This window comes from Euprymna scolopes, unplaced genomic scaffold (genome assembly GCF_053919585.1).
Source record: "Euprymna scolopes isolate OS-2025 unplaced genomic scaffold, ASM5391958v1 sca4, whole genome shotgun sequence".
In the NCBI taxonomy this organism is placed as follows: Eukaryota; Metazoa; Mollusca; class Cephalopoda; order Sepiida; family Sepiolidae; genus Euprymna; species Euprymna scolopes.
In genome coordinates, this window is record NW_027633435.1 from 801,768 (window position 1) to 829,430 (window position 27,663).

Consider the following 27,663-nt stretch of genomic DNA (forward strand, 5'->3'; position numbering starts at 1 on the left):
TTGTACAGACGACTTCCTTGTTGCAGGGAAAATGAAACTAAACTGACTGAAGAGGCAACTATACTTTGTCAGCTTATGTTAAATAAACTTTGACTTCCGAGCAAGAGTAGACGCTGAAAAAATACTCAATATGAAAACGCTTACGATATTCCTTACGACGACACTGCATCTATGCTATATGTTTGCAAGCAGCACTGGTGCGGTTATTATAAATGAAATATCCGAAAGAAATTCTCCTGAGATAAAAGAGATTGTAGATCAAGGTAAGAAACGATATTTTCTCAGTTTCTCCTAACGCCTACTTTGTTTTTACCGTGCAAAACCAAGAGAGGTTATACTATTTAATTAGGTTGGACTGCCTTTCTCTCGTTTGTCATTTTTTACGATATTTCAGTCGTTAAAAACTCCGGTCTGTTCAAACTTTTTTTTTTACATAAGGGTCACCAATTATCAGGTCATTCGAAGACAAGAGTTAATGAATGTACGGTAGTCAATGGGATAATATCTTAGTAATCGTTAGTAGTCAAAATTTGGTAAATTGGATTACTTAAGGAGACGGTTTATAAGAATTTGTTTACGTTGGACGTGAAGACTACTAAATTGTAGTCAGACGGAAAATAGGCAAACGGATGAGAGTTCCACACTTCTAAGAAAAAAGCTTTGTTTATGAATACTACGTTTTGGTTCAGCACAGATAAAGAGTGTGTGAAATTATTGACAGATACATAGTAATAATGTCTTCCCCTACAGCGAGGAAATTAGACATGCCATACCTGTAATATTCTCTGGTAGAGGCGCCTAAATGGATTAGCAATAAACTACCCTCCTTTCAATGCGAGGAGCAGTGGACATCTTAGAAATTTGCAATCACACGACGTTGTACAGAGAGAAATTTTTAAAAAATTATGCACAAATCAAACATGGCTATATATATATATACTAGCAGAGCGCCTTACATTGCCCGGTTGTAAAATACGCTAAAATATAATATTTTGAATACAGATTCCGTATTTATTATTATATTGAACCCAATATGTAGTAATGATTTTAAAAAGTAAAAAAAAATTGAGACGTGCGCCACCACAAGGAATCGAAACCAAAACATTTAGCTTACGATTTATTTTTTCTTTCGAAGTTAATGCCTGAGGTATAGGGACATATTTTCTGCAAGCCTAACATTTAAACATAAACCAGTAGCAATTCGTTACGAATGCATATTCGTAATACCATCGTTCAACATTCACCTGGCAAATTTCATTTTTTTTGATTTTCAGAGTTTTGCACAGATTTTCCACGGCTAATACCCAAATAAAAAGTTTCACATGATTTCAAATACCCTATATATTAGGTTTCATGTCTGTAGACCAAGAACTGATAGGAAATTTTAAACGATCTATTTAAGCATATATATATATATATATATATATATATTTAAATAAGGGAGTAGTCACCAACAATGTGTATTTTTTAACATTATTTTATTATTCCGTGTCTTGGTTTTTCATTGAGAATTACGTTTGGATCATTGTAATAATGTTTTTAAGTCATTGAAATCGTTTACGCGCGTTTCAGACGGTCTGTGATGCGTCCTCGTCAGAAATTATTTTCAAATGTGTAAAAATGGCGATTTTCGTAGTTAGTTTGAAGTTTTTCCAAGGCGTGGAGGCTTCTAGGTCTTTATTATACATTGGTATGCTGAATTTTTATTGCTTTTTTTATTTGGTTTGTCCAGGGAGATTTTGACCTCGCTGTAGTCAGTCGCTATCTTTTTCTGCTAATGTGTTTTTTTTCCTTTAGGGTGGGGTAGGGTGTGTGTATGTGTGTGTATGTGTGTGTGTGTTCGTGTGTGTTTATGTGTGTGTGTGTGCGCGCGCGTGTGTGTGTGTTTGCTTTTATTGGTTTGGGAATGTGTATATTGTTTTATAGTATTTTGGGGTTATTTGCTTCCTTAGGAAGGCGGCTGTGGTCCGAGGTCGTTACTAATGTGTATGTGTGGGGAGGGGGGGCTGGCTCTTCTGAAGTAAGGGTAGGGGTGCTTTCATTCTATTTTGATATTTATTTTTTGGATTCTTGGATTTTAGTATTGTGATTTTTCGTTTTAGTCTTATGTTTGTTTAGAAAGAGGGGTGTATTTAAAATAGGGGATTTTTTAATGTTTCTATTTATTTTTCTCCCTATGTGGGTATGGCCAGACCCAGGATCGGTTCCTAGTGTGGGAAAGATTTTGTTCCCTAGAGGGGGGGCATTGGAGGGGGTGTAGGTATGGGAGGGCGATGATAGAAGGGAAGATAGTCGTTTCAGTCATGAGGGGGTTCTCCTCCCCTGACTGAGGAGGGAGCGAGGTGTTGGAACATATATTATACTATGGTACTAGGTGTCTCCTAGTGTTGTTGGTTTCGAGGTTAAGTAAGGTTGGTATTGTTCAGTGTGTTGTATTAGAGATAGGGGTGTTATGTCTGTGTATGGTTGTATGCGCGCACGTGTGTGTGTGTTTTAATGTGTCGGTTCTGATTTATGTGTGGGTGTGTATATGTGTATGTGTATGGGTGTGCATGCGAGTGTACCTTGCATTTCATGTTTTTGTGTGATGGTATTAGGTTCTGTTCAGTTCAGGAGTGAATTTGGTGATGAAGTTTTTTTTCCTGTGTAAGATTGTCATTATTCAAAACACGTACACACATGCAGTGGAAACAGCTTCAAAATACTGCCAATCTTACAGGTTGCTTTATATATTTATATATGTATTACAGAAGATTATAACAACTTGGTTTCAAATAAAAAAAAAATGAGAAAAATATGTGATCCTATTTGTTGATCTCCTGAACCTCTGTTGTGTCTGTCTTTTCCGAGATACAGCCACGAATGTAGGCCGAGGAGAGTCCGTAAAAGCTGATGATGTGTTGTTGTTTACGGTGGTGACACCGGGTGTATGTTTGTTGTTCTTATATTTTCGAACACACACACACACACACACACACACACACACATATATATATATATATATATATATATATATATATATATATATATATATAGGTGTGTTTGTGTCTAATGGTTAAATAAAATAAGTCGTTCTCCTGAGTGTTTGTTTCATACCAACATTAGACCAACAGTGTGTTGAGCGTAATTGGCTAGGATGACCTTGCTCTTATATGTTAAAAGTTATTTTTCTGTGCTGTTCAAAGAGGTCGACGCAGGACTTACTCGATCTATAAGTAGGGTTTTGTTTATTGCTAATCACCTAAGAAGCTCTAGCGAGTGAATATCGGCAGGCTACTTATGCATTCTTGGTCAGATATTTTGCTCCTTCAAATAACAAAGAGCCTGGATCAAATTAAGAAATAGGCTCGGCAAGCACTAATATCGATATGTTAGACGTGTTACTATTTGAGTCTTACTCAAAATCTGCTAAATTGGTTTTATAAATTAGAAATTTATTTACACATATTTAAGTTTTAAAATTATATTTAAAAAAGAAAATTTAAAATCACTGTTGAAAGAGCTAAAACTATAAAAGAACATTAAATAAATTATAATTTCAATTATTATTATTATTATTATTATTATTATTATTATTATTATTATTGGCTCACATGGAGTTTTCACACAAGTAAACAAACGATCTGATCGGTAACCTGTGGTGTTCTCTGGAAGCTGGGTGTCAACAAGCCTCCCCAGCGTCCAGCTCTCTCCACCTCCTTCGATAGCATTTGCAAATGAATATTCGTCATCGCAACAGCCTCTTACCATTGATTTCTCGCTGGAAGTGGCCATTGGTTTATACTGAAATTTGAGTGGCACTAAGCCTCCCCAGGGTCCCAGTTCTCTTCGCGCTTGTCCAGCCGAGGTCTGGCCAGCGCTCTCTCCTCGGTCTTTTAATTCTTCTCTGACCATTCTCGGCTCTCTGGTATCAGTTTTCTATTGGGATGAACGGTGATGAGACAATGGGGGATGCATGATGGGGGTGTAGAACTTGTAGATATGCAGCTTCGGTGTTCTTCATTCTCTGTAACGCTTATTCGTTATATTGTCTTCTTGTATTATTCTCCGCATTCAAGGGGTTTCCTTAATATTTCAGCCGTTTTCATTATCGTTAGCCGTTGTATTTTTGCAGCAATTCCTCTGATTCCGGTTTCTTGCATTCCTTTTTCGAAGTTTTTCGGAATTGTTCTTAGTGCTCCTACTATTATCGGTATTATTTTGATTTTCTTCATCATCCAAATCCCTTTTAACTCTCTGGCTAGCTCTGTGTATTTGCTTCGTTTCTCCTTTTCTTTCATACTCACCCTGTGGTCAGCTGGGACAGCAAAGTCTACGATTTCATAGGATTTTTCTTTCTTGCTAATTATTACGACATCTGGTCTTCTTGCTTAAATGGGTTTGTCCGTCTTTATGTCCATGTCCCATAGGATTTTGTGGTTCTCGTTTTCAAGTGATGTTGCGGTTTTATGCTTGTACCATTTGTCTGTACGCTCAAAATGCAGTTGTTTGCACAATTCTCAGTCCATCGCCCTCCCTACTTGGCCATGCCTGTTTTGTATTCCTTGTAGGCCAGTTTGCTGCATTCACTTACTAAATGATTTATCGTTTCGTCTCTTTGTCCACAGAGTCTGCATTTGCTGTTTTCTTGTGTTTTATCGATCTTTGCTTTGATATGGTTGGTTCTTATCGCGTTATCTTGTGCTGCAGTTATTAGAGATTCAGTTTCTAGATTTATATACCCTTTTCGCATCCATGTCCAGGTGTTTTCATTATTCTCATCTTTTGTCTTTCTTATGAATCTTCCGTGGATTTGTTTCTTTTCCTATTGGCTCACAGGGAGCTTTCACACATGTCATCAAAAGTATCTCCTTAAAAACAACCTGTGGTGTTCTCTAGAAGCATATTTCCAGTACTCCCTACCTCTGCTGATAACATTCGCAAAAATGTTCGCTATCGCAACAGCTGCTTACCATTGATTTTTCGGTGTCAGCAGCTATTGATCTCCACTGAAATTTGAGTGGCAATAAGCCTCCCCAACGTCTCAGTTCTCTCTCCTCGATATTTCCACCTTCCTTGACCATTCTCGACTATCCGGCATCACTCTTTTGGGGGCGGTGATGGAGAAATTAGATGATGGATCAGAGCATGAGGCCATAGAGGACTTGTAGATATGCAGCTTCAATGTTCTTCGTTCCATGTAACGCTTCTTCATGTTTTGTCTCTGAAGCAGTTTCTCTGGCTCGCGCATGTGACTCATGTGTATTAATCTCCTCATTCAAGGGTCTTCCTTAATATTTCAGCTGTTTTTATTATCGTTATTTTTTTTTTTTTTTTTGCTACCATTAATCTGCTTCCAATTTCTCCCATTCTGTTTTCAAAGTTTTCTTTTCGGAATTGTTCCTAGCTCTCCTACTATTATAGGTACTATTTGATTTTCTTCATCGTCCAAATCCCTTTTAACACTCTGGCTAGCTCTATGTATTCACTCCGTTTCTCTTTTTCTTTGATATTTACCCCGTTGTAAGCTAGGACAGTAAAGTCTGCGATTTGACAAAACCTTTATTTCTTGTTAATTAGTACGACATATTGTATTCTTGCCAGTATGAGTTCATCCGTTTGTACCACTTGTCTGTGCATTCGAGATGCAGTTGTTTGCATAATTCCCAGTGTACTGCCCTCCCTACTTGATCGTGCCTGCATTATTATATTCTTTTTGGGTCAGTTTGCTGCATTCGCGTACTATATTATTTATCCTTTCGTCTATTTGTCCACAGAGTGTGCATTTGCTGTTTTCTTGTGTTTTATCGATCTTTGCTTTGGTGTAGTTGGTTCTGATCGAGTTATCTTGTGCTGCAGTTATTATGAATTCAGTTTCTCAGTTTAGTGTCCTTTTCGCATCCATGTCCATGTGTTCTCGTTATTCTCATCTTTTATCATTCTTATGAATCTTCCCTGTAGTTATTTCTCTTCCTGTTTTTTTTTTCTTTTTATCGTTTTATCCTTCGTCTTTCTGTTTTCGGTTGTATTGATCTTTTCAATGCCTCTTGCTGCCATAATTATCCTTTTAGTATTTTGCATTATGTATTTTTCTAGTTCTTTTTATTGTGTCATTCACCGCACAGTCTTCTATACAAACCAGTTCTCTCTCGCCGTAGAGTCTGTCATTATTATTATTATTATTATTATTATTATTATTATTATTATTATTATTATTATTATTATTAATAATAATAATAATAATAATAATAATAATAATAATAATAATAATAATATTGTTAGTGCGTGTTCTATACTTTCTCCAGAAGAGTACACATCTCGTCATGACCAAGTTTGTACAAATCTGCACTAGAGATTGTGCCAAAAGTTTGGAATCCAATTGATGGACAAATGGTACAAACGTGACCCTGAAGGTGTAGTGCAAAATGAGGACGTAGGTATTCTCGGGAATTTCATATGAAATAAATATAACAACAACAGCAATAATAATAATAAGAAGAAGAGGAAGAAGAAGGAGAAGAAGATGAAGAATTTTTCAGCTAAGCCCAGGGTGAATATCAAAGAAAAGGAGAAACGGAGCAAATACACAGAGCTAGTCAGAGAGTTGAAAGGAATGTGAAAGATGAAGAAAATCAAAATAATACTTATAATAGTAGGAGCACTAGGAAAAATCCCGGAAAACTTTGAAAAAAGAACGGGGGAAATAGGGATCAGGGGCATGACTGGAAAAATACAACGAACAACAATAATGAAACAGCTGAAATATTAAGGAAAACCCTTGAATGTGGAAGCTAACACATAAGAACCACAAGCATAGACCAGACAAACTGCTACAGAGACAAAACATAAAGCGTTGCATGGAACCAAGAACATTGAAGCTGCATATCTATAAGTTCTCTAACCTCACCCTTATCCCCCATTACCACATCGCTGTCCCCTTCCCCCCAAACAAAATTGAGAACAAATAGCCAAGTAGTCAAGGAGGAAAGACCGATGAGTGAGCCCTGACCAGACCTTCAATGTATGTGCGAAGAGAACTGAGAACTTGGGGAGGCTTGTGGTCATTAAAATTCCAGTAAACACTAATGGCCACTGCCAAGGAGAATTCAATGACAAGCAGCTGTTGCGATAATGCAAATTTATTTGGAAATTATATCGAAAGAGGTGGATAGTACTGGAAAATCTGGGGAGACTTGTTGTCACTCAGCTTCCACGGAACACCACAGGCTGTATTCAATGCGATCTTTGATGACCTGTGTGAAAGCTCCGTGTGAGCCAATAATAATAATCTAATGAACAGCATTGGTTGTTGTCAGTGAGTAATATCTTCTGATGAGGACAAATAATAGAAATATTTTGAGAAATATGCGACCAAAAATAACGATTGAGACTATACAGCAGACGGGAAAGAGCAACCGAAATCTTAAGGAAAACTTTAAATTCGAAAAAAAAAAACATCCAAAAAAAATCGCTCCACTTAACTTAAGAATACTTAATTTGAAATGGAACGAATGAAAATGCATCGATTGAGCACACGAGCCCAAGAAAAGTGAAACTATTAGAAACTACATAATATGACGTCTTTTCCCATAAAATGCGGCAGACATCTCGGCTGGTACTACTTTTAGATGGAAAGAAAGCAATGATCAGAACATACACTTGAAGAGTGTGAGAGTCTAGGAACCTTAGTGATGCTTATTGTCAATGAAATTAGCAAGAATACCAACGGACGTTTTTAGAGAGAAATCAATCCTAGACTGTCAGGATAACGAAAAATGGTTTGCAATTTTAAATTAAAGTGGTGGAGAAAATCTGAGGAGACATGTTTTCACTCAAACTGTGAGTTCATTTTTTTTTAAATTAAACATCAAATGTAGCAGCAAATCCTGGGAGCATCAACCTAAAGAACAATTGGAAATGGCTTATATATCATACGTTACGACCATGTAATCCCTACAGCCACCTACCTTGAAAATGCTGCTGTCAAACCTTACATAATAATATGGAATAAGTCAGAGAGAGTGGCAGCCTTGGTTGAAATGAGTGCCCCTAATGATGGAGGTCTGAACAGAGCTGAAATGGAGAAACAGACCAAATATCAAGGTCTCATGTATGATATGAAAAGAAACTGGAATCTTCGAGAGATATCAATCATAGCAGTTATTACAGGTGGCACAGGGTTTATGAAGAAGAACCTGAAGTCCTACCTAACTAATATTCCTGGTGAACCAAATGCAAAAGAGATCCAGACAATTACGCTTAAGGGAACAACGAGGATACTAAAAAGAGCTCTCGGTTTGTTTCGATAAAAAGCAGGGCAATGTTGGCAGCTGGTTTGGCTGCCCCATACCTAGCGTTACAATCTTTAAAGAAAGAAAAATTTTTAAAAGTTAATACCAACTGTATCAATGCATAAGCAATGCGTAATCACTGATGATAATATATGTAAAAACTCCACCTGAGTGCAGAATACGTTTTCTATATTTTCTAGAAATTTTATTCTTGTTTCAATTTCTTATTTTTACTATAAGTCATCTTGATAATCATTTCGGATCTTTTACAAGTATATTAAAAAGTAATTATAGTTGCATCGTATCAAAATATGTAATATCAAATTATATAATAATATAATAAAAACAGAAAATAGAAAATAGAATTGAGAGAAAATCATATCATTGTTACACGACAGCTACTGCTTCCAATAACAACTGAAACAAAATATAGTTACGATTAAAAAATGTAAGATGGATTTAAATTTGATCGTACATTAAAAATTAAGAATTACCTCATGACCGTTTTAAACAAACAATATTAATCAGCAAAATACACTACTGAAAACTGGATCATTTTATATTTTTAAATAAGTTTCTGTAATATCATGAGAAGCATTTTATATAAAACAATGCACGGTATCACACTCTCCCTCGAAACTAGCGCACAATAAATGTATTTGGTGACCTTATATCCACCACAAAACTGGCTTGGATTCTCTATTTACACAGATGCAGCGGGCAGCACAACTCATAGCTTCTCTATATCTCACAAAATGTTACGTTTCCAACCCGTTTACCTGGCCAGCAAGAACAACACGCATCACTTCGAGATCTGTTTCTGACCACAGTTCCCGATGATTGTATAACTAATGCTGACAGCCCACTTTGGTACACTGATCATGCAGTGATAATGGTCGAAATCGCCCTAAACTCTAGACCAAAAACTGAAGACCAGTGCTCAAAAACAACGAGATATTATAAAAATGCTGACTGGGAAGCCATCAAAGATCTTATCAGAGATGCTCCATGGGGAAATAGTTTTTCTCTTCCTGCTGAACAGTGCGCAAATGAGACCACTGAATGGTTCAAAACGGCAATTGAAGCATATGTTCCTATGCGGAAATTTTATAGCAAGCTCCACTCTCTCCAATGGTTTACTTCTACTTGCGCAGCTGCCATTGCTCAAAGGGAGCATGCATACAGCAGATTTAACCGACATAAGTCCAGTTCAAACATACAGAAGTATATAGTAGCTAAAAGTAACGTTAAGAAAAAAATAGCGACAGCTAAGAGAGAATTTACGGAAACCACTAAAAAACGCATCGAAGCACAGAAAGTAGGAACTCGTGACTTCTGGAAAATCTACAACAGTGTAGTAAATAATGGGCAATCAACAATTCCCCCTCTAACTAACAATCACGAGGTTGTTTGCTCAGTAACCAAGAAAGCTAACATACTTGCCCGTCAGTTTGCCTCAAACACCACACTGGGCCCTCTAACCACCTCCTACCTGACTTTCCTTTGCGGACAGATTCCAGACTAGACGATCTGAAAATCACCTCTGCTCAGGTGCCTGCTATCATAAAAAAAACTTGACACTTCAAAAGCATTTGGACCCGATCTCATCCCAGTTATGCTATTTAAAAAGTGCTCAGCCGAAGTAGCTCCAGTCTTCTCCAAACTCTACAACAAATGCCTTAATGAATCTTATTTTTCAGGTTGTTGGAAATATGCTTCCGTGGTACCAGTATTCAAGAATTCTGGCAATAGAACTGACATCAAATTCTCGCCTCATTAGTCTCCTCCAACTTTTCGCCAAAATATTCGAGACCATAATTAACCGAACCCTATTCCATCACCTTACAGATGCTAAACTTCTGACTGACCAACAATATGGATTTAGACATGCCCGTTCCACCGCAGACATCCTAACTGTAATCTCTGAACTATATACCATTCACTGGACAAAGCGGGAAAGCGGGGGGGAGCAGAGCGGTAGCTCTAAATATATCTAAGGCTTTGGATAGGGTATGGCATGAGTGTCTCCTCAGGAAAATTAGATCATACGGTATTATTGGTAGAATACTTTACATAATTAAATCCTTCTTAGATAATAGAAAAATCCAGGTCCTCAACGGTCGTACATCTAAACAATACCTCTATTGTTCTTAATATTTATAAATGACCTCCCCGACAAAACTGCCTCTGAGATGGGTATATATGCTCATGAGACAACACTCTATAACAGGAACGACAGGAAAACAAATGAACACATATCTAAATGGCAGAAACACTAGCGGATGACCTCCAATCTGTAGTGGAATGGGGACAAAAATGCATGGTCACATTCAATGCCACCAAGACTAAACTGGTTTCCTTCAATAATTACAAGAAACCTTCTCTGCCACTAATAGCAATGATCAATGACTCTTTATCTCAAACATAGTCTTTATCTCAAACATCTTCGCCTAACTTTCACAGGAAACATGAGTTGGAACAATTATATTGAAGGTATTGTCAGGACCGCTGCGAAGGACGTAAGGTCTCTCTCCCGTGCTAGAAAACTACTAACACCCGAAAGTGTCCTGTACCTCTATAAGGCCACCATTCGCCTATGTATGGAGTATTACTGTCACATTTGGGCTGGTGCATCTTCTACTAGTCTCTCGCTCCTAGACAAGGTTCAAAAGACAGTCGCCAATCTGATAGGCCCATTAATTGGCATCTAAGCCTCTGTCCCATTAATGAAATATTGCATCCCTCTGCCTGTTCTACAAGTATTTTAATGGTGAATGCACTGGCGAACTGCAGACGCTGGTGCCCCTAGGACGTAGACACCCTCGACCAACCCGGCAGGCAGCTAAATACCACCCCCACACAGTAGAGATCCCTAGATGTAAAAGACTTTTCTACTCCAGTAGTTTTTCCCAGGACCGTTGGACGCTGCAATTCCATTCCAGGCCCTTGCTTCTCCAAATGTACTGACATGCAGGAGTTCAAGTGTAACGTGAACCGACATCTTGCTGCTCAAATCCCTACATAGTACGCCAGTAGTTGTAGCCCCTGATAGTAGCCCCCTACACCAAAATGGCAATTTGCCTTGTTTGGGGTGAAAATGTAATTTTAAAAAATTCTGCTAATTACCAATAAATGAAAGATAGTATAGGTAGTTTAGTAGTAAGTGAAAGATGAAGTAAGCTAATAGTTTGTTTGTTTGTTTGTTTGGTTTTTTTTTTAACTATTTACGATTATTTTGAATATAGATGTAATGAGATATTGAAGAAAAAATGTCCTCGGCGTGAAATATAATCTGACATATGTTAACATCCATCTGATAAACGAAACCACCTACTAGACATCTGCCCAAGACACATAAAATTTCTAAGGGAAAGCTGACGAAAGTTTATCTATAAGAGTAAAAAGTAAAGAGAAAAGTAATATTTTTATTTTCTTTGTTTTCATTTTAGGAAACCGAGCTTTTGCCCAGCAGTTTCTTGACAACGCAGTGCCAGACATATTATATGAGAAGACCCTGCTAAAAGATCACGCTCTTGTTGAAAGCCTCAAGAAAAATGGTGTTCAATACATGTCCTCCTTGAAAGTTAAAGAAATCGACACCCTGACAGACGAAGAGGGGATATCTAAAACCGTCGTTGATTCCTTCATAAACGACATCGTTGGTATGAATTGTATTTGGGATGCAAACATTTTAAAATGTTGTCAGTCAAAAGTTGCAAGCGAGAGCAGTAAGTTTCGCCTTAAATTCATTTCATTGGAAATTCAACGTTTTAAACCTATTAACACTAAAGCATGTTTTTGCTTTATTAAATCGACTAATACATTCCACAAGTCCCTTAACCTTCGGGGTCGTGGGGACGCTGCATTATTTCATGCAGCGTCTCTTGGGCGGCGAGCATCCCTCTACAAGCTCAACTAATTTACTCAGCTAATATATTATAGAATTGTGAACTTTATATAATACTAGCATGGGTGCCCGGCGTTGCCCTGCTGTTTTGAGCTGTAAGTTGATCAAAAGAAAAAGAGGTAGTAGGAAGGCAGGCTCGAACCCGTACCGCGAAGGAGAAAAAGAACGGGGAAAAACCAGAAATGACGTAGGTGTTAATTAAGGCTAGACAATCGAAAAGAGGGAATGGCTTTCAAAAATATTAGTGAAAAAAGCGACCTCTCCCTGTAGAACAGTGCGCAGTTGAGGGTGGATAAATTAATGTTTTTAGCCAATTTTTCGGTATTTGTCGTCTGAAGGGTCGAGCTTCAAAACAATATTGATCTTGTGAAAATCTGTCGCCTCTGTTGAAAGTTTTAGGCAGACACGCAAACATACATACATATATTTATATATTAGTTGATCAAATTTTCGACCCAAACCGATTAAAAGGCTTGTTCTATCTCTGAAGACCCTTTATGCAATATTTCAAATGTTTAGACCAGAAATTGTCTGAGTAATTTGGTAAAGACTTCAGCAGTCAAATTCTTTTTAACTTTTACCCCTATTATGACACAATAACATTTATTGTTTTGGACTCAAATTAAGTTATTATGTTAGATCCATGTCCAAGGAACATATATCTAAACTTTTAATTCTTTATACCCTACATTGACGGAGAGTTTGGTAGACTTCTCAATGGTCAAATCGTTTAACTTTGACTGGTTAACAGCCAAATTCCTGCACGAAAACAGATTACGAATGTTTTCCCAAATCTCAGTATCCTGTATATCAAATTTCGAGTCTTTAGACTGAAAATTGATAGAGTTATTGCGTAGGGAAACGCACACAAACAGACACACAGAGAAAGACAGACACTTCCAGTTTTATAGATATAGATTGAGTTGTTATTCGGATTTTCATGTTAGACTGTTGTATCTTGGTAAATTTTGTCTCTTATTTATGATGATGTCAACTTGGATTTGCTTCATTCGAAAACTCAAGGTTGCCATGAAAAATAAATTGTTTGCTGTAAAAAGCTGTTTCCCACGTTTATATCTTGCCTTCAAATTTCGTAAAAGAATTGTAATCGGAATCAATCCTGTGACACAAAGCAGAGATAAAAAATATTATTTTTGTCAGAATACACTTATTTATTTTCACTCTACCTAATTCGACACTTCCTAAAGTTAAATTTGTTTCTCAGTGTTGCTCTTTAATGTTGTTTAAATGTGAGGGCAATTTAGAAAACTTTCAAGTATTTAGGTATCTATGGATGAAACACTATGTCAAACGGTGTCTTTATCATTTCCCCAGCTGAAAGCAGAATCGGTAGGTTTTCGTTACAAGTAATTACGAATACTTTCCATTGATTCGAACCTGGTGTTTTGTCCCATGTAATCTTTGTCGACAATATTTAAGTTTGTCATGCAGCACATTGTTTAGCGTTGATTACTCGTTAGCGCCGAGCAATGACGTTCACAAAATATTGGATGACAATTAGTACACTTAGGTCCTAATCCTTTTCGCACTTACCCCGTGGATTGTAACGTTGTCCGGGAACGAACATGTTGTAGCCTCAGTCACAAAACTGACAAAGAATAGAAAAGAACTTCAACTTTCTTTTTTTTTACTGTACAAAAACATTTATTTTCTCATTCTCTCGTTACCGCTGTGACGTTTTTACATGATCGTTTTCTCGAACGTCCAGTCGAACGTCATCGGCGTTTGTAACGTGATCGTTTTCTCCGACGGGCTATCTTCTTTTTATAGACGCCTTGTTCTTCATTCCTCATCGGGGCGTCATTTCGATCACGGCTCGGTAATTGCATGTAGCTGTACGCGCTCTGTTACAGGATGTTTGCTTAGCGTTTTCGCTCCTCGGTCTTTCCCTCCTCCTTGACCATCGTTGACTATTAAGTGTGGTGCAAGTTGTTTTTTTTTGGGGGGGGGTGACTTAAAGTCATAGAGTTATTATTATTATTATTATTATTATTATTATTATTATTATTATTATTATTATTATTGCTAACTACTTGGTTGTAAGTTCGAAATGAGTAATCCAATTTACTTCACTCGCAAAGTTTGGTAACTTTCACATAGGCTTTCCTATACATACCCCACCCCCCTGTAAGTACCGGATTCTAAACACAATCGGTAAAAATAGAAAAGATGTGATAAAAAATAATCATACCACAGTGATTAATACAAATATATTTTTACAATCATAATAATACAACCATAATTACGTTGAGATCCCGATTTCCGTGAAATCACAAAGGTAAAGAGACATATGCCCGGCCAGTACTAAATGCCTGGTTATTTGTGAAGACCATCGGTTTTGAGTAAAAAGACAAAAAAAAAACAAAAAAAAAAAACAACTGTTTAAATTTAGATTAATCAACAATTTAATTGTATACAAAAAACACAGATATTATTTAAGCATAAATCACCGAACGATTGTTGACTTGCCGTAAACCCCCCAAATACGAATATATATAGTATTATTACTTATGTGAACGTGTGTTATTTATATTAATATTTGTTTTGTTTTTTCTTTTCCGTTCATCTTTTTCTCCGAAACTACTCGACTGATTTGTATAGACATTTTTTAGGAAAGGGAGTAGCGAACTAAGTGCCATGATATCTGTTTGATGCATCGTCACGGTTTAATAGGTAATAATAGGGATTAATAGATACAATATAAAAATAACAGGGGTGAGTGAATACATTAGCACCTCTACTCTAATTTTTTTCTTGGGAACTACTGGCCTGATCGGGCTGGACTTTTGTGTGAAACTTTACAATGAAACGGTGCAGCGAAATAAATATTATAGTATCCGTTTATGCATAGTTAAAGAGTAATAGGTATCACTATGGATTTGTATTTAATGCAACATTTAACGCAGATTTAATAATACTCAGCCATTTTGCCTTAAGCACGTCCAGTAAGTAAACTAGTTATACCTTTTACCAGTTTTAAGTCTTGCTCACTTATATTTTTAAAATTATTTCACATTCATTTCACATTTTTTCTTTAATAAATAATAGCATGCCTTTTTGCTGAATTCCTGAATGAGAGAATTATACTGTCTCGTCACATTGGCGGCAAAATATTGTGGACAAAGTTTTTCCGTAAGTATTTGTTTTTTTACTTGTTTTTTTATAAGCCAATCGTACATATTGAGTTATCTAACCAGAGTTTTACTCCATATTAATTAAAGGTATAAAAGTAAGAGGGATTTTCAGACCTAAATCCAAAATATGTACTAAAGGAACTAGAACAGTAATTTTTATTCACAAGGAAACACCTTTATAATTAAAAAAAATATATATATATATCATACAGTAAAACCCCGGGATACGGTAGCCCTAGAATACGTTTTTTGAAGGTTACAATGTGGAATACGACGTTTTTTCTGCGCCCCGATTACGGTATTTGCCTCGCCTTACGGTGTTTTTTTATAACGTTATTAGATTATATACATGTGTATTATATAATTTTTGATTTAAGGGTTCTACTGTAATATAACAGAGCGCATATGAGCGCTTATTAAGATATCAGCAACAGCCGAACCTGGATGGCATACGATTATATAAGCAGTAGTGATGGGACGATTCCCATATTTTTCCGGATCCGAAACAATTACCGATTCCATGCTAAATTCCCGATTCCGATACAATTACCGATTCCGATTCTGATTCTTTATAAATATGTAATTATTTAAACTATAAGATTGTTATTTTCCCCGATTTTCTTTTAGAAAAAAAACATGTTAAATATGCAGATATTTTCCTAAACGTCCAAATGCACTTCTGGAGGTTGATCTATCGATTTTAGCTTTACTGGACATTTAAAACCAATAAATATTTATTATTTTATCATCATCACCAGCAATGGAAGATTACTTTAAACAAAATCAAATAAAAAAAAGAGAATTAAAAGAATCGTTTTGGCATCCAAACATAGGCATCGATTTTTCCGATTCCGATACCAATTATGATACCGATTCCGATGCCCCCCAAATTGTCCGATGTTTTCTGATTCCCGATTCCGATTCCGATTCCGATTAATCGTCCCAACACTAATTAGCAGCAGTAGTTGCCTTCGAACATTATGCAAACTAGTAAGTGGCTCGGGCTTGCATCTGAAAAAAGAAAAAAAAGACACCATGTGGTCGGGAGAAAGAAAGTCGACATCGAATTCGATGGGTGTGTAAAGTAAAAGCGCGAATGGACTGGCTCTGGCCTGCGTGCGATAGGAAGAAATAGACACTTGTACCGAGTTAGATGTACGTGTGGCAGCAAGAGATGCTAAGTAGTGTTGAAACGAAAGAGTAATGGTAATATATGCCTTTGTTAAAACAGAAAAAAATGCCGACCCGAATTTATTTTTGTTTGTTTGTTTGTTCATTTCCGACGGTGCTGGACGGTGTGGGGGTCCGAGAGAGTTTTAAACTCTAACGAATACGGTTTGTTTTTAAGGGCAAACCAATTTCCATTTCTTAAGTTGATAAATCAATTTTTGTTTTAATAACGTTGTTCCATATTATTAGCAATGTAATTATGTTTCATTATAATCTATTCCGTACAAAACTTGGTTAGGTCCGGCAATTTGGTAATATAAAATAAGGAAAATTCAGCAAGTAAGGTCAAGCAAATTTTTACTGTGTCATTAACAATTAAATAATCTTTCTTACAATTACACTTGTATTTATTTTTTTCTATCAGTTAAAGAATTGCCTGATGTTTAAAAGTGAAAATAAGAGATTAAAACACTGCACTTCGGACCATGTGGCTTGTGTACAGCTCATGTGTTAATTAAAGTACAAGATGACACACGTTTTACATTGAAGGTTTGGACAGAATTGTTGCATTATGCTGAAACATTAGTAGACACTTTCACGAGTGCTAGAAGGTGGAACGTAATATTTGAGAAATCACACACACTATAACAGAAGTAGGTCTAAAAATAATAGGCGTAATCTCTGCGTAAGCTTAAAAAGTAGATAGCGTAGAAGTTTTCATGCCAAATTCGTAAGAGTTATTTATTTAAGCATTGGCGTAGCAGACAAGGAAAATGCATATATAGCGAATAGATAAAGTCCTTTTCGAAAAAAAATTGATGGAGTTCTGTTGCCACACCTGGGCAGGAACTACTACAAGCAGCTTATCCTGTCTTGGCAGAGTTCAAAATAGACTTCGTAGCTTAGTGGGGGATGCCCTTTTCTCTTCCCTGCAACCTCTTTCCCACAGAAGAGACGTTGCAAGCCAGTCTCTGCTTTATCGCTATTTTCATGGCAAGTGCTCGTCTGAGCTTTAATATATGCCCCCCTCGCCAAACTTTCACGAAAAACAATCGCCTAGCCAAAACCACTATCAATAATTTCCCACACCTTTTATCTTTGCCTAAACCTAAACGTACATTCCATAAACAAAAGTTCTTTCTTATAACTGCACGCTTGTGGAATTCTTTCCCGATTGACTGCTTTCCAGCTGACTACAATCTTATTGTCTTCAAGTCCAACTGAAACAAGTTCTTGATGAACCGCCCCTTTAAGTAATTAAATTTACAAAATATCCAATACTTATGATTACTACGCTATAATCCCATAAATAATGTATACCCATAAACTCTTAATCGCGAGTGGCCTTCGGGTTTTGATAATTGATGACGCCTTTGTAAACAAAACACAGAAAGTATAAGTGCACGTTTACTGCATGGGTATACTATGAAAAACAGTAATACTTAAGGACTTTTGTTTGTAGAGAGATTGAAGAGTAGAACCAGTTTTTAAAATATATTTTAAAATACCAGTTTGTGTCATACTCAAATGTTAGCGAGCGAGGTGGATGTAATACCGTACTCCTCAAATTAGTGTACATGGCTGTCACCTCAGGAGGACGCCTTTTCTGAAGACACTACACAAGATAGCCCGCAAACAGTTTGCTGAAGGCATGTCAACAAAACCCATAGATTACGGGAACCATATCCTATGGTCAGATAAGACGAAGTTTCATTTGTTTTGTTCTGATGGCCTAAAGCATGTGTGGCGACGACAAGTTGAGGAGTACAAAGATAAGTGTGTCATGCCTACAGTCAAGCATGGTGAGTGAATGTCTTGGTCTTGAGCTGCATGAGTGCTGTGGGTATTGGAGAGTTACAATTCATTAAAGGAAACATGAAATCCAACATGTACTGTCAAATACTGCAGCAGAGCATGATCCTCTCCCTCCAGAAATAGGTTCGCAGAGCAGTGTTCAAGCATGACAATGGCCCAAAACACACATCCAAGACAACAACTGCTTTACTGAAGACAGTGAGGGTAAAAGTGATGGACTGACCAAGCATGACCCCAGACTTGAACCCAATAGACCATATTTTGGGCAGGCATCCCCAAGCATAAGGTAGAGGTGCGCAAAGTCTAAAATATCCGCCGGCTCCACAACGTCGGAATTGAAGATTGGGAGAGTATTCCAGTGGCTACATGTGAAGCTCTGGTAAATTCGAGGCCCAGAAAAGTAAAGGAAGGTTTGGATAATGATAGTGGCTTCACAAAATGTTAAGAGTTGACATGTTGTATGTTAATATTGACAACTTTTCGTAAGAGGTGTACTCACTTTTGTGTCCAGGGATTTAGTTTTAATAGCTATATTTTGAGGGGAAATAAATTAACTCTATTATATATGCTGTAGATAAAATACTTTACATTGTGTCAAAAAATCATATATTCAGTATTGTCCCATTAAGAGATATACTTAAATATATTTGAGGAAATGTGATAAAAATAGCCAAAAGTTTAAAAAAACATTGAATTTAAACGAAGTTGTATATAGTGCTTAATTAAAATAGCATTATATTATTTTATTCAATTTAGGAAAACAAAATAAACATAAGTCGCTAAAACATATCTGCTGTTTCAGTTTTAAAGGGCATCGTCGGACAAAAAATACAGCCTTTTTATTACTTGGAGTCAAACAGAAGTATATAGTGATCTGACGGTGATTTTAAGATTGGAACAATAAATTTATTGTAGCGACTTATGATAATTTTGTGTTTACATGAATGAAATCATATGCATATATATACATATATATATAAATATAAATATATAATACATGCACATATATATATATATATATATATATATATATATATATATATATATATATATATATATATATATATAATATATATAATACATACAGGTCCTGGATATGACCTTAAACTATATCCAGTGGTGAGGTCCCAGCTTGCGGGTTTTGGGGAGTGTGGAGCCACCCTTTAATTACCATTGCTCCCAAGTCCACTCTGACCCGGAGTGGTAGTACTTGTTAGGGTCCCAGCTATGGGTTAAGTAGAAACCGACTGAAAACAATAAATATATTCTATTAAAAAAATTTCTTCAAAATCTTTGGATTCGGCATTATATAACCTGAAAAGGGTTGATATGCCGTAACACAAAAACAAAAAATCAACCATAATACATACAGCAGATTATGAGTAAATATTTGTTAATTTAATACAGTTTACAATAGTTATATGGAAAAAGTTATTCGAGAAGTTTTTTTTTTAAATTTGAATGGAATAATTATATTGAAATCATAAATTATGAAATTAATTTTGAAAATTCTCTTATCTTAATTACAAGAAGCAGAAGACGAAGATCAAGGTGAGACAACTATACGTGAGGATAAGATCACAGCGACTGTTACAAGGAAACACTGTTCATTGAAAGGATTGGAGGTTGAGTGCTGGATAATTCTGAAGGTCAAAAAATCATACAAAGGTATATGTAAAGAAGTTACTACGCATAGCACTACTTATATGATGTATTTTTAATACTTTATTCAGATTATGAAGAAAAGATGTTCAACATCACCTTAGCGTATTAGTTCCTATCACAAATAATAGTTGCAAGCTCACTCTAAGGTCCGGTTTTACCATTATGTTCACTTCCGGATTTAAAATTTTAGGCAAAGTACGAATCCACTAATATTTGACATGGACTGAATAGTGTTACTAAAGTTGTTCTATTAAGATAGCTTGTCTCTGTATAGCAAAAATTCTCAAGGCACATAGACATCCCCTTATTGATGTGATAAAATTAGGAAAATAGAGATAAACATCGTGCAACTTAAAGCTGAATTTAAAATTAACGAGGCTGTGGAACAATGGGTGAAGAAAACCTCTAGAGGAGCCTTGAGCTCCGCGCGAGCTTCATGCCAAACACACATCTCAATGAATGCACATTTTTAAAGCTTGACGCTCTCAGCACACCCATATTAACAACTGTTTATAGAATTCAGTTATGTCAAAATCATACGGGATTGCAGGTTCCTAAAAGATCAGCCTTAAATGCTGGAAAAGGAATCTATATATCTATCAAAATGAAAATGTTTTGTGTGTGTGTGTGTGTGTGTGTGTGTGTGTGTGTGTGTGTGTGTGTACATTTCCCTACGAAATAACTCTGTCAATTTACGGTCTGGAGACTCGAGATTTGATATAAGTAGTATTGAGATTTGGGAAATCTTTTTATTCGTGTTTCGATCAGAAATTTGGCTGTCAAGTGGTCAAAGTTAAACGATTTGACCTTTGAAAACTCTACCGAATTCCTCCGCCCATTTGGGTCTAAAGACTTGAAATTTTAGATGTAGGTAACTTGAACATGGGTAAAACTTTGTATTTTGAGTTGAGATCAAAATAATAAATGTTAAAGGGTGTAAATTTGGGTCAAAGTATTAAAAGATTGACCTCTGCGGTCTTTAGGAAATTACTCAGAACAATTTTGGTCTAATCATTTGAAATCTTAGCCCACAAAGCCGGGCTGGACTGCTAGTTTAAAATAAAAACAAAACCTGTGTGTTAAAGTATCTCTCCTTCTCTCTCTCTCTCTCTCTCTCTCTCTTTCTTTCTTTTATAATGTTTCTCACTTTTTCAATGAGTAAAGAGTGGAGAATTAAATTATATTGATAGATACAGGTATAGTCGAAATTTCTGCTGCCCACGATCGATATGTCTCTGCAGTCGGCGAATCTAAAATGATCCTCAAATATCGAATAAATAATTTAACATTTTTATAATCAAAGATGGCTTCTTTGCTTATTTTATACAGCTTTCAACTTTAGTAAACGGTCTCTGCCATCGAGGACGATAAAATGTCGCCGGCCAAGAACACCCGAGATGTCCAAATATAGCCGACGTCAAGTCAACCCAAATCACTTTAGTGGTTCTATCGTGCCTATCGTTATAACATTTATTCCCTTGGGGAGCTAATTGCCGTGCCAGTACAAAACAACAGTCCGAGAAACGTCTACAGGAAAAAACAAAGTAACTCTCTTCGGGTTCACGACCTATTTTAGCGTAAAGGCGGGATTCAAATTTAAAATGTTATTAATTCAAATATATATATATATATATATATATATATATATATATATATATATTAATATATATATATGTATGTGTGTGTGCGTGTGTGTGTGTGTATTTGTTTATTAACAACCGAACAATATAATCCCTTTATGATAAGTAAAAATTAATCATTGAATAGATGACCCTCGACTTAGTATATTGTGCGATATAAGGAGAAGAAAGTAGGCATTATATTAGTGCATTTTTTATGCATTTTGTGATGTAATTTTATTATATTGTATTGCCCTAACGAACCTCCCAGATTGTATTAGGTGTCATTTCCTAGAAAAAGAAAGTGTCTTTGCAATTAACTCTCGTCTGTTGCCCAAATTAAAATGATTTCCTGAAGCCTACATCATCATAGTTTTCAAATATATTGTCGAGTTATACTTGTTTTATATATATATATATATATATATATATATATATATATATATATATATATATATAAAACAATATTTCCTTCATCCAATCAATGATGTTTAATCTTTTCTTGAAATATTCCTCATACTTTAACTTAAAACGTGTTCTTCCCATAAAAGCCTTTGTCTTTGCCCTTATCTTAATAATTAACAATTCAAAATAAAAACTTTGCAAAAATGTGGAATAGACTACATATAGGAGGGCCACAATTTTAGGTTGAATTTAAAATTTAACTAGTGAACGAAATTTCAATTTAAAATAGATTTCTCTGTTAGCGAACAAACAACACAATCTACTTACATATCCTTTGATTTCTTGTAAGATGCTTTTAATCGAGAACCTTTCTGTTTACAGACCCAGTTAAATTTACAAAACGAAAATAAAAACCCCAATTAGATTATCTCGACATGTTCTCTCTCTCTCTCTCTCTCCCTCTCTCTATGTCTTCCGTTATTGTCTGTCTCTATCTCTCCCACTTTTTCACATACCTCTCTATCTCTCTCTACGAACAACCTAATAGTTCTTTTGTTCGTTGGAAGCACATCATATGTTGACTGTGTCGTCGTTACATAAGTATTTTTTTCATCAGTATTTTTTTTCTTTATTATATTGCAGTTTCCTTTAAAGCAAAACTTGAACTTCCTGCTCTTCTGAAATTATCAGTTTCGATCAACGGACGTGTATACTGGTCCCACGAATCTGGTAAGTTAAAAAAATTACAAAAAGCAAATAAGAAGATAATTTAGAATATTACAGGTACGAATTGGGAGAAAACGAACGCAACGGAAGAATAGGCATATACCATTCAATATGTACTGTTTTGTTGTGTTTTTGCGAATAGTCATATGAAAGTGACGAAGATTTGTAATAGGAGCACAGTAGTTTTTTTTTTCGGGGTTTTAAATTAGGAATGTATTGGGATTTTGAAAGTAAGGATAATCATTGACATAAGTCCTTACATTTAAACTGTTGAGGACAGATTAAGAGATAAATAAAACGAGCGTGTATATACAATAAAAAATCTTTTATTGGGCAACTAATAAAAATGAGGTGCAACACAAAATAGTGACTGTTTAGCATGTGGTGGCTTCGTGAATAGATGATTTTGAGATAGCTTTGAATTATTATTATAACTAACATCACCTTGGTTTAAAAATGGAAATAAGTTTTCATTTAACCTATAAGCTATTTCCCTTTAATCTATGAGATTTTATTTCTCTGTTTCAATTTCATAGATAAAGATTACTATAGCTTTTGCTTTTAAAAATCCAAGATATAATCAACTTTCAGGGAAATCACAACAACTTAGGATATTTGGCATACCTTAAGTAGTATGTGTCTAAAACCTTCGCACGGCAATATATTTTTACTCGCTTGGTATACACAGCTAGTAGATATATATTCATATTACAAAGTTATATATATATATATATATATATATATATATATATATATGTATATATATATATGTGTGTGTGTGTGTGTGTGTGTTCATTTGGGTCTTCGCGTGTGTGTTTATGTTTATTTAGTGCTCTTTCAATATGTGATCTACCGATTTAATAGAGTCCAGGTTAATTGTGTTGGATTACAATTAGTAAAGGGATCCTCAGAATTCGGTAGATCAAATATTAGCAGATTATTTTGTATAGTATACATTTAATTTCTCAAAACTTATATCATAACTGCATTTTAAAATAAATGTATATCAGTAATGGCATGCATATATGAGAAGTATTATTTTCATATATCTGTGATTATCATCAAATATTATGGAAATTATTTTCTGTGTTTACAGGTGTATGTACCGAGGTTGTTAGCCGGGTAATAATTTTATTAAGGGGAATTTAGGAGGAGAATTTTGAAAGACACTATTCATTTTGTATAAAAATATATATATATATATATCGGATTTGCGGGATATATTCTGCTGTTATTTCCGATAAAATTATTAACAGTGTGTGTGTGTGTGTGTGTGTGTGGGTGTGTGTATGTGTGTGTGTGTGTGTGTGTGTATGTGTGTCTGTGCGTTTGTGTGTGCGATCTTTAAATTTTCAAAGATCCAAATAGGTTTGAAGTTGTTTTCTTCCTAATCTGAAAGGGTGTTTATGCCTTAATTATCGATGGTTAGATATGTATATCTATGTAGATGTACGGCAACTATTCAATTTTTTATTATAATGATTAGTGAGAAGCCGTAAAAGGAGCCCATTGATACCTCCAGGCCGGAACCTATTAAAGTGGATTCTATTTTGCAATCCTTTCAAAATGAACAGAGAGTTTTTTTTTCTTACATGGAAGTCACCACTTACCTGGGCCCGGAGGCCACTCGAGGATAAGGGTTATTGCGTGTACAGTAATCAATGGGATAATATCGTAGTAATCGTTAGTAATGGAGATTTGAAAAATTGGATTACTTATGGGGGCGGTTTATCAGGAATTTGTTTATGTTGGACTTGAAAACATCCAAGTTGTAGTCAAGTGGGAAACATGGAAACGGAAGAGAGTTCCGCAGGGGTGCAGTTCTAAGAAATAAGCCTTTTTTAATGGAAAAATAAAGAGTGGGGGAAATTATCGACAGTGGTTTCAGCTAGACGTGTGTTTTTCATGAAAGATTGACGAGGCGAGCAAAGATTAGAGCTCAGACGAGCACTTGCCATGGAAATAACGATAGAACAAAGACAGTTTCGCAACGTCTCTTCTGTGAGATGGAGATTGCAGGGAAGAGAAAGTGGAATCTCCCACTAAGCTACGAAGTCTATTTTGTACTCTGTCAAGGCAGGATAAGCTGTTTTTAGCAGTTCTTGCCCAGATGTGTCAGCAGTACTCCATCCTTGGACGTACTTGGCTTAGAGATTTGCATAAGCAGTGAGATATCTACTGGAGCAGTAAAAGGATTCCGACATTTTTCCAGTGACCTTGGCAACAGATTTGGTGTACGTGTTCCATTTCAGATCAGGAGTAAAGGTCAAGCCCAGAAGCTTGTCAAAACATGGAGCCTCCCCAAGACGAGAGCCATCCATTTCAATTGATGTCAGATGTGGATCAGAGCGTTGATGATGTAAATATAGAAGCTTGATTTTAGATGTATTACAAGTAACCAGACACCTTTTCCCCCGTTGTATCACGCACTAAAGATCAGTGGAGAGATAATCGGAGAGAACTTTGTCATTTACAACTTTTGATGTGTTGCCATAGATGGTAGCGTCATCAGCATAAATGTCAACGAATGATCTAGGCATGTGTGTTTGGAAGATTATTAATGTAGATCAGTAAGACAGTTGGGCCCAGAATGGACGCCTGAGGGACTTCAGCATTAATACTGTGGGCTTCTAATTTCTGCCCATCCACCACTACTCTTATGAGTTGAAAGATAGAGGCAAATAATTACTTAATGATTAGAATAGAAAACTGTACTCCTATTGATAAGAAGACTTGATTAAGTTATGAAGAATCCAACCTTTGTCTGATATCTCAAAGACTCTAAACATTAAACGTTGGACACTCACAATATTTTACTCGTCCATCCACGTACAAATATAAAACTGACTTGATTTACGTGGATTCAAGAATTTTATTAGTAAGTCGTTCGTAATAAAGAGATTTTATGTAAAAGTAGAGAATAGTTATATTTCTAGTGATTATATTGAAAAGCTAATGCCTGGGGGTTTTCGTGTAAAAATTTAGAGTTAACGCTTTCTTTATTTTTACTTTTTGTTACCTACTTTTACCAAATTTCTTTTCCTGCTTTAGAAATGTAAACAAGTATACGTGTTAGTTTAGAACGAAATCGCGTTTTGAGATAATTAAACATCCCGTTTTGAGATAATTAAAAATCCCATTTTGAGATAATTAAAAATCCCGTTTTGAGATAATTAAAAATCCCGTTTTGAGATAATTAAAAATCCCATTTTGAGATAATTAAAAATCCCATTTTGAGATAATTAAAAATCCCGTTTTGAGATAATTAAAAATCCCGTTTTGACATAATTAAAAATCCCATTTTGAGATAATTAAAAATCGCGTTTTGAGATAATTAAAAATCCCATTTAGAGATAATTAAAAATCCCATTTTGAGATAATTAAAAATCCCATTTTGAGATAATTAAAAATCCCGTTTTGACATAATTATAAATCCCATTTTGAGATAATTAAAAATCGCGTTTTGAGATAATTAAAAATCCCGTTTTGAGATAATTAAAAATCCCATTTTGAGATAATTAAAAATCCCGTTTTAACATAATTAAAAAAAACTATCAGCACGTTTATTTTTCCGGGTACTCACCGAAATATGTTCAAAGTTTTGACTCCTAAGACACACATGGAGACATACAATATTAAGCACTGGCTGAGTAAATTCTCTAAAACATAAACGTATGTTTTACCAATTTTTTTCATCGTAGGAATCAAAGATAGAAGAAAAACTACAAAGAAGAAGTTTAATATGCAATGATAAAGTATAAAGGAATATATATATATATATATATATATATATATATATATATATATATATTGGTTAGGTCAAGAAAGTCTGTTTGTTCATAATTTGAAATTTATTCGTCAGCCTATTATAATCGTCTTATATTCCTCTTCTTCAAATTCATATTTAGTGTTGCGATAGTGTTGCGGTCAAGTGTAATACGCCTCCAGACAGAGGGGGGGTCTCCACTTTTGCTCTCATTTCAAGACTTGAATTAAAAGACGAATCAGAACTCTACTAACATCTAATACTATTTTCTATATAAAATGAACAAAAAGGGGAGAAACACCTCTCATGTTGTGTAATTAAGGGATTTATCAGAAATCGTTTGATATATTCCAAAGTAAAGATTTTGTAGGCGGAAACGCTCCCCGTGCTGACTGGACAATAATAACTGACAATACCAAATGAAAATTTAAGTAAAGCTTAAATAAAACAAGATTTTCGGTTGAAAACTATATAAATCACATTAAAAAAAATATTTCCAAAGCGAATTAAGTGAATATTTATTTAAAAAAAAAACAGAATAATTAGATAACCCAATTTATTTTAGCAGTTTGAAAAAAATTAATTATTGTGTATTATCTCGTAGCAAGTAAGCTTCAGAACAAACGCTTGCGTCCACGTATTAAAGAAAATGTTTAAAAAAGACATAATTGCAACCAATTAATCATTTATACCAAGAATTGTAACTGAATTCACTGTCACGAATTGTATTTGTAAATGATGCTTTTTTTTCTTTCTCTAATTATTATGCTTTGATATTTGTATGTATTATGTTATATTATTTGTTATATTATTTGTTAAAATAAATTTCCGTTTCAAAGTTTATTAATCAAGTATTTTATAATATGCTTTCTTAAACAGGTATTAGAAAGAACAAGGCTGATCTGTGTATAAAAGGAAAGATCTGCTTCAAGATTACATGGACACGTCTTCCCAAGTCCGGCTTTAAAATTTGCTTTAAGGTCACCAAATTGTTTGGAATGAAAATTGGCATAGCACCGCTATGTACTCGGATAGGAAATAATGTGGATGGAATTCCGACTAGCACAAAGGACCCAAATTTGCCTCAAGATAGTAACAAACAAAACAATAACTTGCTGTTAAGTAACTATCCGTATGAAAATAGAGTGCTCGGGTTTGAATAAAT

At 35.3% G+C, this 27,663-nt stretch overlaps 1 protein-coding gene across 1 annotated transcript; it reads left to right on the forward strand.

The window, feature by feature from the left end:
• Positions 1 to 27,661, forward strand: LOC145274683 (uncharacterized). Its single transcript, XM_080127463.1, has 6 exons — positions 1 to 263; positions 11,720 to 11,998; positions 15,247 to 15,330; positions 19,848 to 19,985; positions 22,649 to 22,735; positions 27,378 to 27,661. The coding sequence occupies exons 1-6, from the start codon at positions 131 to 133 to the stop codon at positions 27,659 to 27,661; spliced, it is 1,005 nt and encodes a 334-aa protein (XP_079983589.1). The 5' UTR covers positions 1 to 130.
• The last annotated feature ends 2 nt before the right edge of the window (positions 27,662 to 27,663 follow it).

What these genes read in the sequence shown, in the direction of transcription:
- LOC145274683 (XM_080127463.1), top strand. Translation starts at nt 131, where the DNA reads ATGAAAACGCTTACGATATTCCTTACGACGACACTGCATCTATGCTAT. An exon ending in AAAAGTTGCAAGCGAGAGCA is followed by an intron (nt 11,999 to 15,246) that starts GTAAGTTTCGCC and finishes AATAAATAATAG; the next exon opens with CATGCCTTTTTGCTGAATTC. An exon ending in ATACTGGTCCCACGAATCTG is followed by an intron (nt 22,736 to 27,377) that starts GTAAGTTAAAAA and finishes TTTCTTAAACAG; the next exon opens with GTATTAGAAAGAACAAGGCT.